Source organism: Coregonus clupeaformis, chromosome 26, assembly GCF_020615455.1.
Source record: "Coregonus clupeaformis isolate EN_2021a chromosome 26, ASM2061545v1, whole genome shotgun sequence".
In the NCBI taxonomy this organism is placed as follows: Eukaryota; Metazoa; Chordata; class Actinopteri; order Salmoniformes; family Salmonidae; genus Coregonus; species Coregonus clupeaformis.
The window spans coordinates 34672460-34686880 of record NC_059217.1 but is presented as its reverse complement, the minus strand read 5'-3'; the positions used below and the strand labels follow the sequence as shown (position 1 = coordinate 34686880).

General features: G+C 45.4%; 1 protein-coding gene across 3 annotated transcripts in view; it reads right to left on the bottom strand.

The window, feature by feature from the left end:
* Positions 1–1257: 1257 nt before the first annotated feature.
* The window catches only part of LOC121540686 (centrosomal protein of 152 kDa), a 44094-nt gene continuing 30930 nt past the window's right edge, over positions 1258–14421 (bottom strand). For all 3 annotated transcript variants that reach the window (XM_041849702.2, XM_041849706.2, XM_041849704.2), the window contains 12 exons: positions 13546–13731; positions 10517–10701; positions 9850–9976; positions 7900–8031; positions 6931–7644; positions 6403–6478; positions 6015–6182; positions 4398–4488; positions 4210–4292; positions 3485–3641; positions 2666–2769; positions 1258–2444 (listed from right to left, as the gene is read on the bottom strand). In XM_041849702.2, coding sequence (XP_041705636.2) covers positions 1456–2444; positions 2666–2769; positions 3485–3641; positions 4210–4292; positions 4398–4488; positions 6015–6182; positions 6403–6478; positions 6931–7644; positions 7900–8031; positions 9850–9976; positions 10517–10701; positions 13546–13731 — 3012 coding nt within the window. In that variant the 3' untranslated portion in view covers positions 1258–1455. The remainder of the gene's footprint in view (positions 2445–2665; positions 2770–3484; positions 3642–4209; positions 4293–4397; positions 4489–6014; positions 6183–6402; positions 6479–6930; positions 7645–7899; positions 8032–9849; positions 9977–10516; positions 10702–13545; positions 13732–14421) is intronic.

The window sequence follows — 14421 nt, the reverse complement described above, 5'->3', positions numbered from 1 at the left end:
TATTAGTTAACTTGGACAATTTATTTCACTTCATGTAAGTGAATGGTAGGCAGTGGTGTAAAGCACTTACGTAAAAATACTTGAACGTTTTTGGGGGTATTTATATATATATTTTTACAACTTTTACTTTTACTTCAATACATTCCGAAAGAAGATTATATACTTTTTACTCCATACATGTTCCCTGACTCCCAAAAGTACTCGTTACACACTTCACACACTTATCAAGAGAGAATATCCCTGGTCAACCCTACAGGCCTCTGACCTGGCAGACTCACTAAACACACATGCTTCGTTTGTAAATGAGGTCTGAGTGTTGCAGTGTGCCCCTGGCTATCTGTAAATTAAAAAAACAAAGAAAAGAATGGCGTCTGGTTTGCTTTATATAAAGGAATTTGACATTATTTATACTTTTTGATACTGAAGTATATTTTAGCAATTACATTTACTTTTGATACTTAAGTATATTTCAAACCAAATACTTTTAGACTTTTACTCAAGTAGTATTTTACAGGGTGACTTTCACTTTTACTTAAGTCATTTTCTATTAAAGGTACCTTTAATTTTACTCAAGTATGACAATTGTGTACTTTTTCCACCAGTGCTGGTAGGCGTGGTGGTGGAACGTCCAAAGACACGAGGAGGTGCAATGTGCCTTTCATTCGTATTTTTCCTCAGAAATAGACTTTGCACTGTGATGAGTTAATAGAACCCTTATGCAGAATGCTTGATAATGACAATTCTATCATAGTCCATATCGGTAAGAAATAAACAAGCAAAGAGAAAAAGTTAACATTATAAATGACATTAAAGCAACATTATTATTATTATAAGAAGTTTACTTTGTTATATGCACAGCATCTCACAACCTTGATATAATATAGTTTAATTTAGAAAAACAAAATAAAAATCCATTAAAAGAACAGCCACACAGAAGAACTGTAACGTTTTAGAAATGTGGTAATCATTGACTAGAAAGAAGCCAGTCACACAAGGCTTGTATCCTACTGTGTATTCATCCGTTTTTTAAAGGCACATTCACTGCACAGCACAACTATTGTTCCTAACACACATGAACATGACGTTTACTTGTACACGTTTGTGGCAACTTACGATTACCTCATAGTAATGATTACGTCAGTCATTTCCCACATCATGTCATGTGGGGCGGCAGGTAGCCTAGCGGTTAAGACCGTTCGAATCCCCGAGCCGACTAGGTGAAAAAAATCTGTCGATGTGCCCTTGAGCAAGGCACTTCACCCCAATTGCTCCTTTAAGTCACTCTGGATAAGAGCGCCTACTAAATGACTAAAATGTAAAATGTAAAAGATGAACCAAAACACAAATTCAAGACTCACTCAAATCTCCACTTGGTCCATTTCCTCCCTTTATAAATTTCTGAAAAGAACAGGAGTGAGTCCACACTGCCAAAAATAGTCTTTGGACTCGTCGCACTTATTTCTGATGAGAGAATGGACCGTCAAAACTATTGTCCTGCTGTTGACTCCGCTTCAGCTCAGAGAACAGACTCTTAGAACACCGTCTGTTCTGGAACCGGTTCGGATTCTTCCGGTCCCCCTCAGAGTCAGGGACAGGCTCTCTGTGACTGGATCTACCGCTACCGGTCTTCACACTGGGGACAGACCGAGTCACAGCTTTGGTCGGAGGCGGGACACTGGGGAAAGTCGAGGCTTTGGCGCAAGACTGAACATTGACAATCTCTTTGTAAACCGTCATGTCAGAGTTGTCAGTGGTGAGGCGACCGAAATCACCCAGGTCATCAGTTGAAGAAGGACCACGCAAAGAGAACGGTTTCACAGTTTCCATTTTTCTGCCCGGGTAAGAGGAAACTGCGAGGACGTGGCGGCCATCTTGGGACCCATTACTGGACAAACTCCAATCGCTCGATCCTCCTTCGTCTCTAACGGGAAGCTCCTCCTGGACCAGGAAGGGTTTAGTGTTACTACGGTGACACAGGAAGTTGTCATCGTCTGATCTCCCCGACTCCGCCCCCTGCAGGTACAGCTCCCTGCTGGTCTGGGTCCTCACAGTAATGTTAGTAAAATCACCAATGGAACAGTCAAGGGAGGTTTGACCAATTTGATGAGAGGTTTTGTGAGGAGGAAGTGAGAGGAAGAGTCCTGAAGAGACATGGGGTTTCCCTGCCGTGTTTGCAGGGGCTCCTTTCTCCTTTCCATTGGTCAGGGGGTCCTGGTGGGTGGGTTTACTCACGGGCCTAGTAGTCCAGGTGGTCTTGACTGCAGCTGAGGAGGTGTTGGAGTCAGGGTCAGAGTACATCTTGGTCTTCAGGATCCTCCCCTCACCTCCACTGGACCTGGTGGTCTCAGGGAGGAGGCTAGCTGGAGATTGGGTTTTACTAGAGGTAGAGCCTGAAGCGTTACCTGGATGGTTGTCAGTAGCTGCCTCTGACTTTGATGACGAGCCTGTTGATACAAGAGATAATTTGGAACAATCAGATTTATTTTTAAAAGCCCTTGTTTTTTTTGATCAACAGTTGTCACAAAGTCCTTTGCAGTAAGTCACCCTAGACCCCAAACATCAAGCAGAGACAGAAGGCGGTGAAAAACTTCCTAGAAGGACGATTCCATTTGATGACCCTGTACCCCATTTGTTCTCATCTTGTATTAAAATCAACATGTCTTACCCAGGAAGCTGTGGCTCTTTCCCCTTTTCCTCTTGGTAGGGGTCTCCAACACCTTGGCCATGGCGGCCAGCTTACTGGCAGCGTTAATGATTTTCTTCTCAGCCCTGAAGGGGAAGGAAGGATACATTAGCATTACTGAAAGCCTCAATCCCAAACCAACCCCTAGCCACTACATTAGCCTTACTGAAAGCCTCAATCCCAAACCAACCCCTAGCCGCTACATTAGCCTTACTGAAAGCCTCAATCCCAAACCAACCCCTAGCCGCTACATTAGCCTTACTGAAAGCCTAAATCCCAAATCAACCCCTAGCCGCTACATTAGCCTTACTGAAAGCCTCAATCCCAAACCAACCCCTAGCCGCTACATTAGCCTTACTGAAAGCCTCAATCCCAAATCAACCCCTAGCCGCTACATTAGCCTTACTGAAAGCCTCAATCCCAAACCAACCCCTAGCCGCTACATTAGCCTTACTGAAAGCCTCAATCCCAAACCAACCCCTAGCCGCTACATTAGCCTTACTGAAAGCCTCAATCCCAAATCAACCCCTAGCCGCTACATTAGCCTTACTGAAAGCCTCAATCCCAAACCAACCCCTAGCCGCTACATTAGCCTTACTGAAAGCCTCAATCCCAAACCAACCCCTAGCCGCTACCCGCCGGGCGCTGGTAGAGATCTGAGAGGATTGGACGGCTGTATGCAATATCGGATTAAATACACGCAGCCTATCAGACGTCAAGGCGGAGCTGCCATATAAACCAGGTGTCTATGGACTAGGGGTTGCTTTTGGACGGGGCATTGGCCTTCCTGTAACAGCATACCCTGTGGCCTGCCCCCCGTCCTCTAACAGTTCCTGTAGACAGGCGAGGTAGTAGCGCCTCATCTTCCTGGCTGTGTCCCGTCTCTCCCTCAGCACCTCGACACGGATCATCTCTGCCGCTCGCTCCTTACTCTGCTGGAGATAGCGCAGCATGTCCCCTGGAGAACAAAACACCACGGGACATGAAAGGCCTGCAGCATGTCCCCTGGAGAACAAAACACCACGGTACATGAGGAGAGGCCTGCAGCATGTCACCTGGAGAACAAAACACCATGGGACATGAAAGGCCTGCAGCATGTCCCCTGGAGAACAAAACACCATGGGACATGAGAGGCCTGCAGCATGTCCCCTGGAGAACAAAACACCATGGGACATGAAAGGCCTGCAGCATGTCCCCTGGAGAACAAAACACCACGGTACATGAGGAGAGGCCTGCAGCATGTCCCCTGGAGAACAAAACATCATGGTACATGAGGAGAGGCCTGCAGCATGTCCCCTGGAGAACAAAACACCACGGTACATGAGGAGAGGCCTGCAGCATGTCCCCTGGAGAACAAAACACCACGGCACATGAGGAGAGGCCTGCAGCATGTCACCTGGAGAACAAAACACCATGGCACATGAGGAGAGGCCTGCAGCATGTCCATCATCGAAGACCATTCACACTTCAACTGGGGTGGGTTTCCTTACAGCCCTGTAGCTAAAGTCCTGGTATATTTCTCTCACCTCTGATTTTCTCAACAGCTTTCATGTACTGTTCCCTCATCTCTTCAAGGCCAACATGGAGACTCCGCTCCATGTCTGAACTCCTGCAGTGAACATTTATTCATTTAGAACATGAATTTGGTAACCAGTGACTTCGCATCCGACTAGAGATATTCAATATGGATGAGTCAAAAGACATGTTTACATACCCGGAGGATTCTTTGGCTGCAGATCTTTTCAATTCCTCCAGTTTCTGCAGGTTGTCCTCTTTCTCTTTCCGTAGGGTCACCTCATGCTCATCTACAAATAGAGGGAGGGAGGTAGGGGGGGAGGAGGCGAGGGAGGACACGGAATTAGACTCACACTCAGCCAATAGATGGTCAATTTATCACTTGATGCAATCCTTTTTGTGACCCTTAACACTAGAACCGCCAAGACGGTCAAATTTGACCGTCTTCAATTTTGTAATTTCAATAACTTCATTTAAATTAAAAACCTTGAACCCACCCGTCCCTGACTTTTTCTAAATATGTATATTTTACACTCTAGCAGTACTTTTAGTTAAATATCATAAAATACAAAAAAAATTGAGCATTTCCTCCTCAAAGTGCCATGACGGTAAGAATGACTGTATGCATATTTAACAGTAGAATAGCCCGGGCCTTGACGAGTACCAATAGCCGCCAGTCTAATAAATCAATTTAATATACACAATCACATAGAAATCCATTAATATTTTGTTTAGGAAGGTCATAAAAAGTAAGACTATAATGGAATATAACAGAAGAAAATAGAAAGGATATTTTTTTTCTCCAAATGGCTAACGTTGATTGTCGCCAGTGCTCACACGAGGAACGTGTTCGTGGCGCCTCGGGTATTTTAGCAATGAGATATTTGACAGAGACCATCCAAGCAATTTGTAGAGTTGTTTGGCAAAAAAAATGTCAGGGTATAGCGATCAGAACATCTGGCCTGCATGGACCTCTGTGGGATGATATGGAAGAAGTGCTATTTGCTTAGCTCAGTTCCCATCTTCGTCAACGCACGCTGCGCTGGTCATCAGTCTCTTCCTTCTCGATTTGATAATATTGTCTCCCATCACACGATTGTCAGTTTAATGTTGTCTTTAGACCACAACTATTTGTATTAGTTTGAATATTAGTTTAGGACGGACCAGCCGGGCAGGCAACTGTTGTCTTACAGACAGAAAATACCCTACCGTCTTATTTGAATAATTACAGTCTATATGCGCTTCTGGATCAATCAATACATTTTCTGACTGATTACAGGTTTCTTATAACCTATTTTAACGTAATAAATGCATTCATTTAGCAATTTATTATGGAATATTTACACAATTGAAATATCAAAAATGGTCAGAATGACCGTCATGACCAGTCCAAGTAGTTGACCCCTAGCCCCTACAACCTGGCCACGTCCAACCAATTCTTTCAGATCTAAATAATGTAAGCAGTATAGTCATATTTCTCCTTTTCCCTTTGACAGGTTAGGTGAAAGATTTTCCAAACAGTGTATACCTTTCGAGTCCTGTTAGATCTGTAGACGTCTACTAAGTACCTATGGCAGTGTTTCCAAAACGTGGTCCTTGGGCCCCCCCCTAGGGGTGCACCTTTTGTTTGTTTTGCCCATAGCCCTACAGAGGTGATTCAAATAATCAAACCTTGATGATGAGTTGCTCATTTGAATCAGCTCTGTAGCGCTATGGGGATGTGCACCCCCTTTGAGTCCCCAGGTCCAGGATGAAGAACCACTGGCCTAAGGAATAGGAGCCATGGGGTTGATTTGGGATTCAACAGGGAGTTTACCTTTGAGGAACTGCATGGAGGCCTTGTGGTCCTTGACGGTCGTCTGTAGCTGTCTGCAGGCCTTCTCTAGATGCCTCTGGAGGTCCTGACTCTGCTTCTGCAGCTTGGTCACGGTCTCAGCACACCGCTTCCCACAACCACCCTCTTCTCTCGTCTGAGCAGTGGAGCCTGAGTAGGCGGAAGAACAACAAATCATATGAAATCCTACTTAAAAAGGTTTTTGCTCTCACTTCAGGCATTTTATGTATTCTTCAAAATTGGGGGGTTCAATTCCCGCTGAGATCACATACACACTCATTGTACTGCAGGTTTCTGTGGATAACAGGGTCTGCTAAGTGCCATATTATTCCATTCACAGTGAATAGAGAAGACTTGAGAAGAAACATACTATGAATCTGGTTGAGTTCTTTCTCATGGCGCTCTTGAGTTTCCTTCAGCACCCGGCCAAGCCTCTCCTCACTGATCTGGAGAACAACATGAAATAAGTATTAGTTAGATTCAACTATCAATATCTTACACAATACAGTATTTTAACACAGTGGTAGCCCTGCTTCCAGGTCACAGCTCTAAAGTCTAATGATACTAGTTATCACACTGACGGTAGAATATATATATATATATATATATGTGTGTGTGTGTGTGTGTGTGTGTGTGTGTGAGTGTGTGAGTGAGTGTGTGAGTGAGACAGAGAGAGAGAGAGAGAGAGAGAGAGACAGAGAGACAGAGAGAGAGAGACAGAGAGAGGAGAGGAGACAGAGACAGAGACAGAGACAGAGACAGAGAGACAGAGAGACAGAGAGACAGAGAGACAGAGAGACAGAGAGAGAGAGAGAGAGAGAGAGAGAGAGACAGAGAGACAGAGAGAGAGAGAGAGACAGAGAGAGAGAGAGAGAGACAGAGAGAGAGAGAGCGCCACCTTCTTCCACTCCTTCTTTGCCTGGGCTACAGCTTTAAGGAGAAGGTCTTTACAGGTAGACATGAGGAGTTCTCCGACGCTCCCGCTGGCTCTCCTCCTCCCCTCCACCTCTCCTCTGTTTTCCTTCTCTTTGTGGGCTCCTCCTCTGAGGAGCACAGCCTGCACCTCCTTCAGCCCAGCCTTAAGCTCCTGGAGCACCTCCTCCCGTGCCTCCTCTCTGCCCTGCCTCCTCTCCACCTGGCCCCTCCTCTCCTCCTGGCTCTTCCAGTCCTCCTCTCGGTCCCTCAGAGCCTGCTGCAGCTCAGCCTCCTTCTGCAAGAGGAGCTCCTTCCTCTGGCGCTCCAGCTCCCCATTGGCCTCCTTCCGCGCCTGTTTCAGCTGCTCCTCCTGGAAGATCTGCAGGGAGGAGATCTCCTGCTGTTTGTCTCTGCTCCAGGAGGCTCTGGCTGCAAGTAGCTCGGCCTCCAGCAGGGCAGCCTTATCCTCCCTCTCACGGCCTAGCTGGCTTTGCAGATCATCCACCTGGCTCTGCAGATGTGCCACCTCCTCCACCTCCGTCTTCAGGTCCTCCTCCAGCTGCCTCCAACGCTGCACCTCTTCTTGGAGCTCCTCAACCCTCTGGTCTCCTCCTGCTCCTCCCTGCTCCTCCTCCTCTGAACTCCTCAGCCTCTCCTCCTGCCACCTCCCCTCTGCTGCCCTCAGGGCTAGGGACACCTGACACAAGCAGAGAGAAACTACAACTACAAGGTGCTTTGGAGTGAAGCAGAAGAAGTGCTACGTTTTGTTACCATCGGACTACTGGGATGAAGTTAGTTAAAAAGGACCATTTCACCGCTAATCTTTCAATTCATTCATCGTTTAGATGTTAAATACTGTAGAAACTTTGCCAAAAAGATGAGTGGTGGTCCCCAATATAAAAGCAACATCACAGACTGATTCAGACACGAACACAGTGACACCCAGCTGTACCTGTTGTTGAACATGTTGCTCCTGTTCACTCTCCCAGTTCTCCCGCTCTCTCTGGAGCGCTGCCTTGTACTCCGGCAGGGAGGGGAGGTCCTGGAGCCACCGGCTGTGGCCTCTGGTTACTGCTCCTTCAACCTGTAGGAAGAGACAAAAAAATCAGAGAGACATTCACCAAGCATCTCAAAATAGGAGTACTGATCTAGGACCAGTTTAGCCTTTTAGATCATAATGAATCAGATTATATGGAGAAAGGGAAAGACCTGATCCTAGATCAGGGGGTGTATTCACTAGGAACCAAAACAGAACCAAATGGAACCAAACCGGGAAGGACATACACTACATGACCAAAGGTATGTGGACATCTGCTCGTCGAACATCTCATTCCAAAATCATGGCCATTAATATGTTGTTGGTCCCCCCCCTTTGCTGCTACAACAGCCTTCAATCTACTGGGAAGGCTTTCCACTAGATGTTGGAACATGGCTGCGGGGACTTGCTTCTATTAAGCCACAAGAGCATTAGTGAGGTCGGGTACTGATGTTTGGCGATTAGGCCTGGCTCGCAGTCGGCGTTCCAATTCATCCCAAAGGTGTTCGATGGGGTTGAGGTCAGGGCTCTGTGCAGGCCAGTCAAGTTCTTCCACACAGATCTCGACAAACCATTTCTGTATAGACCTCGGTTTGTGCACGGGGGCATTGTCATGCAGAAACATGTTGCCACAAAGTTGGAAGCACAGAATCGTCTAGAATGTCATTGTATGCTGTAGCGTTAAGATTTCCCTTCACTGGAACTAAGGGGCCTAGCCAGAACCATGAAGAACAGCCCCAGACCATTATTCCTCCTCCACCAAACTTTACAGTTGGCACTCTGCATTGGGGCAGGTAGCGTTCTCCTGGCATCCGCCAAACCCAGATTCGTCCGTCGGCCTGCCAGACGGTGAAGCGTGATTAATCACTCCAGAGAACACGTTTCCACTGCTCCTGAGTCCAATGGCGGCGAGCTTTACGCCACCCCAGCCGACACTTGGCATTGCGCATGGAAACCCATTTCATTAAGCTCCCGACTAACAGTTATTGTGCTGAAGTTGCTTCCAGAGGCAGTTTGGGCCTCGGTAGTGAGTGTTGAAATCGAGGACAGATGATTTTTACGCGCTACGGTCTTCAGCACTCGGCGGTCCCGTTCTGTGAGATTGTGTGGCCTACCACTTTGCGGCTGACCCGTTGTTGCTCCTAGGCGTTTCCACTTCACAATAACAGCACTTAGAGTTGACCGGGGCAGCTCTAGCAGGGCAGAAATTTGACTTGTTGGAAAGGTGGCATCCTATGACGGTGCCATGTTGAAAGTCACTGAGCCCTTCAGTAAGGCCATTCTACTGCCAATGTTTGTCTATGGAGATTGCATGGCTGTGTGCTCGATTTTATACACCTGTAAGCAACGGGTGTGGCTGAAATAGCCGAATCCACTCATTTGAAGGGGTGTCCACATACTTTTGTATATACAGTGTCCCTGAATGTGTCCAATAGAAACACGTTTTCGTTGCAACAAGTTTTCAGTTTGGAGTAAACGGTTTCCATAGCAAAAGGTTTTGGACGAATGACTACACCCCAGCACTACTTCTCTGAGACACTTTTATGAATACGGGCCCAGACCTGATCCTAGATCAGGGGCCCAGCTCTGTGATGGTCACTATGGCTCCAACGTTACAGAGTAGATCCCTCCCTTCCTGTCCCGACCTGGGCTCCAACCAGGGACCCCTCATACTCAAGAAGCACCATCAATACTACTGACCCAGAAAAGCCACGACACAGTCATTTGATTTCACATTAAAACACACCTCACAAGTGGATAGGTCTCCCATGAAAAAAACATGGCGATGTGATCACCTGTGTAACTAAAAGATGAATACATATGATTCAGACAGAAGACTTGATTAAAAATGGTCCCTCCCCTGACCTGTTTGGCCATGTCCTCCAGGTGTTTCTCCTGTAGTTCTTTCTGGACTCGTTTCCCAGCATCCTCCACTGCCCTGCGTCGTGCCGTGTCTGCCTCTCGCTGCAGCTGGAGCCTCTGTTCCCGGAGCCTGTAGTAGTTAGTAGTAGTAGTTAGTAGTAGTAGTAGTACCAGTAGTAGTAGTATTGGTAGTAGCAGTAGTAGTAGTAGTAGTAGTTAGTAGTAGTAGTAGTTGTTAGTAGTAGTAGTACCAGTAGTAGTAGTATTGGTAGTAGTAGTAGTAGTTAGTAGTAGTAGTACCAGTAGTAGTACCAGTAGTATTAGTAGTAGTAGTAGTAGTAGTAGTAGTAGTAGTAGTAGCAGTAGCAGCAGTAGTAGTGGGGGGAGCAGTAGTAGTAGTAGTAGTAGTAGTAGTAGTAGTAGTAGTAGTAGTAGCAGTAGTAGTGGTAGTAGTAGTAGTGGTAGTAGTAGTAGTAGTAGTAGTAGTAGTAGTAGTAGTAGTAGTGTTTATTGGTTGTTCACAGTCATAGACATCCTATGCTTCTCATTAGAGCCAAGGGCTTAAGTCAAGTAAGTCAATCAATCAATCAGACTGATTTGTACACAATTTACAACCATAGATTGTCATGAAGAAATGAAATGCGTAAACAGAATAAAATGCGTAAAAGACCTGGTGTCCAGCTCCTCCATACTGCAGCCTGGAGCAGCCTTGGTCTTCTCAGGGCTGGATGTCTGACAGGCCTTCTCCTCCGCAGTGAGGTCTGTCTGAGAGGAAGACTCCTGGGTGTCTGTGGGTCTCGGTCTTCTGGCGTCTGCTACGGCTGCCTCCAACCTCTGAGCCCAGTACCTCTCCGTCTTCACAGGACAGAGGAGGGAAAACCATAGAGATATATTATCCAGGGACGTGATCGGGACAATGAGAATGTTTACATGCACACTAATAATTTGGTATTAAACTGGATTAATCGCAGAAGGCAGAGTATGGCATTAGTCATGTAAACACCTTAATCTTCTTATCGTAAATCGGCGTACGGTCATAATCGGAGTAAGCATACACTTGATTAAAACACCTGGTTTTCTGAGCAATCTTTCAAATTATTAGGACATGTAAACAGCTTAAAAATGGGTGTTCCAGCTGTGTATTTGATCTACGCATGTGGCAGCACCAGCCCAGCGAGCCTCCCTCTTATGCGCGAGTCAAGTTATGAGTTCGGAAAAACTGAAAGTATGCATCTTAGAAACAGTTCACATACAAACTTTATATGTCCGAACTCAGAATCAAATAGGCTTCCCAAAAACAACATGGTCGCTGTGGTAGAACGTTTATTTTAATTGCCGATTTTCTGCATTTACCAATGTCCCATAAGGTAGCTTGATTTCAGATGTGTCCATGTAAATACGATTTTTAGGTTAAAATGCATGTAAATATTTAAATCGTATTATTGTGTGCATGTAACCGTACTCAATAATAGCACATCAAGAAAAGTAGCATAACGTATTGGTTTAGGAGGGGAAGGGGAAATGCAGGAATTCCCCCAATAAAACATAACCCTGATGATCACAGATCTGCACCTCTAGTCTACTATTATATCTGACGTACTAGATTTCATAGTACATTCTGTATATTTTTCAATAAATCTTTCATGCTTGATTACTTTATTTTTTATTGACAGTATTGTATTTGTCTTACTGTTCTATTTGTTTTTATATATACACTGAACAAAAATAAACGCAACATGTAAAGTGTTGGTCCCATGTTTCATGAGCTGAAATAAAAGATCCCATAGATTTTCCATACGCACAAAAAGCTTATTTCTCTCAAATTTGCTACACAAATTTGTTTACATCCCTGTTAGTGAGCATTTCTCCTTTGCCAAGATAATCCATCCACCTGACACGTGTGGCATATCAAGAAGTTGATTAAACAGCATGATCAATTACACAGATGCACCTTGTGCTGGGGACAACTCTAAAATATGCAGCTTTGTCACACAACACAATGCCACAGATGTCTCGCAGTTTTGAGGGAGAGTGCAATTGACATGCTGACTGCAGGAATGTCCACCAGAGCGGTTGCCAGATAATTGAATGTTCATTTCTCTACCAATAGCCGCCTCCAACGTCGTTTTAGATAATTTGGTAGTACGTCCAACCGGCCTCACAACCACAGACCACGTGTAACCACACCAGCCCAGGACCTCCACATCCGGCTTCTTCACCTGTGGGATCGTCTGAGACCAGCCACCCGAAAGCTAATGAAACTGAGGAGTATTTCTGTCTGTAATAAAGCCCTTTTGTGGGGAAAAACTCATTCTGATTGGCTGGGCCTGGTTCCCCAATGGGTGGGCCTATGTCCTCCCAGGCCCAGTCATGTGAAATCCATAGATTAGGGCCTGATTAATTTATTTCTGTATATATACACACACACATTTCACTGCACTGTTGGGGAAAGCTCGCAAGTAAGCATTTCATTGTACCTTTTACACCCAGCTGTGTCACAGAGTTTCCAAACCCAGAGGCGCTACATCACGATACTTCGAGGAACGTGTCACGAAGCAGACTCGACAGACCAGACCCCGGTTTGGCAAGTCAATGGTAGAAGTCAAATATTATTCCTTAGTTGTTAATTTTCTCGAAATCTAAAAGGCATGACTTATAGATCTAAAGGCATGACCTATAGATTAAAGGCATGACCTATAGATTAAAGGCATGACCTATAGATGAAAGGCATGACCTATAGATGAAAGGCATGACCTATAGATTAAAGGCATGACCTATAGATTAAAGGCATGACCTATAGATTAAAGGCATGACCTATAGATTAAAGGCATGACCTATAGATTAAAGGCATGACCTATAGATTAAAGGCATGACCTATAGATTAAAGGCATGACCTATAGATTAAAGGCATGACCTATAGATTAAAGGCGTGACCTATAGATTAAAGGCGTGACCTATAGATTAAAGGCGTGACCTATAGATTAAAAGGCATGACCTATAGATTAAAGGCATGACCTATAGATTAAAGGCATGACCTATAGATTAAAAAGGCATGACCTATAGATTAAAAAGGCATGACCTATAGATTAAAGGCATGACCTATAGATTAAAGGCATGACCTATAGATTAAAGGCATGACCTATAGATTAAAGGCCTGACCTATAGATTAAAGGCATGACCTATAGATTAAAAAGATATGACCTATAGATTAAAGGCCTGACCTATAGATTAAAGGCCTGACCTATAGATTAAAGGCCTGACCTATAGATTAAAGGCCTGACCTATAGATTAAAGGCATGACCTATAGATTAAAGGCATGACCTATAGATTGGAGCCAATATCTTCAGTAGTTGAACATGTTATTACTACACCCTCGTGAAAGTGACAACCTGACACGTTTTCATTTTTTGTCAAAAACAACTTTATATCGGCGCGACACGACCGTTAGACCAGATGACGTGTTTTCTGCTCATGAGCTTAGCTAGCTAACGTCGCCGTGAACGTCGCCTATAAAAGGTGATCTGGGATTTCTATTGGAGAAGCTGTTTCTGCTCATCTTCATACTGTGCTGTCTTTGGCTGTCTCCTGTGCATATGACAAATACAAACTTTGATTTTTTTTGTCCATGGGGTGGCAGTACTGATACACTCATAAAGCAAGAAGAGCTAGCTGGAGGTCACACAACAAGACAACTCCTACCTTCTCCTTCTCCTCCCTCCACGTAGCCTTGGCCTTGGTCAGCTGGGTTTGGACCTGTTGTCTGACCTCCTCGTCCTTCTCTTCAGCCCACAGGGCTCGGAGCTTGGTGACAGTCTCCTGATGCTGGCTCTCCAGGTCTGATCTCAGCTTCTCCATAGCAGCTCTGCTCTCCTCTAGAGTTTTCAGCTGAGAATAGGACACAAATCGTCAAAAGCCATTCTCAATTAATTATCCGCTTGAGCTGGGAACTTTTCACAGAGATCAGAAAACAGCCCTTATTTCCCTTCTAAAAATTGGTAAAGATCCTTTGGAACGTTCCAGCTCCAGGCCCTTTGGAACATTCCAGCTCCAGGCCCTTTGGAACATTCCAGCTCCAGGCCCTTTGGAACATTCCAGCTCCAGGCCCTTTGGAACATTAGCTCCAGGCCCTTGGAACATTCCAGCTCCAGGCCCTTTGGAACATTCCAGCTCCAGGCCCTTTGGAACATTCCAGCTCCAGGCCCTTTGGAACATTCCAGCTCCAGGCCCTTTGGAACATTCCAGCTCCAGGCCCTTTGGAACATTCCAGCTCCAGGCCCTTTGGAACATTCCAGCTCCAGGCCCTTGTCAATTTTGAATTGTGATTTCAAGCTGCATGCGAAGGTTCTGTCAAGAAGATCGGACACTTGTATTTCATCCCTAGTGATCCGGACCAGGCGGGCTTCGTAAAGGGCCGTCAATTTACTACATATTGACGCGGTTCAGCAGCAGGCCCGGTGCAGCCTGTTATTTGGATGCTGTCAGAGAAGGCCTTGGACCGTGTGGAGTGGGACTACATATTAGCAGTTTTGAAGCGGTTTGACTTCGGACCCTCAGTTATCCAGTTATTACACTGGT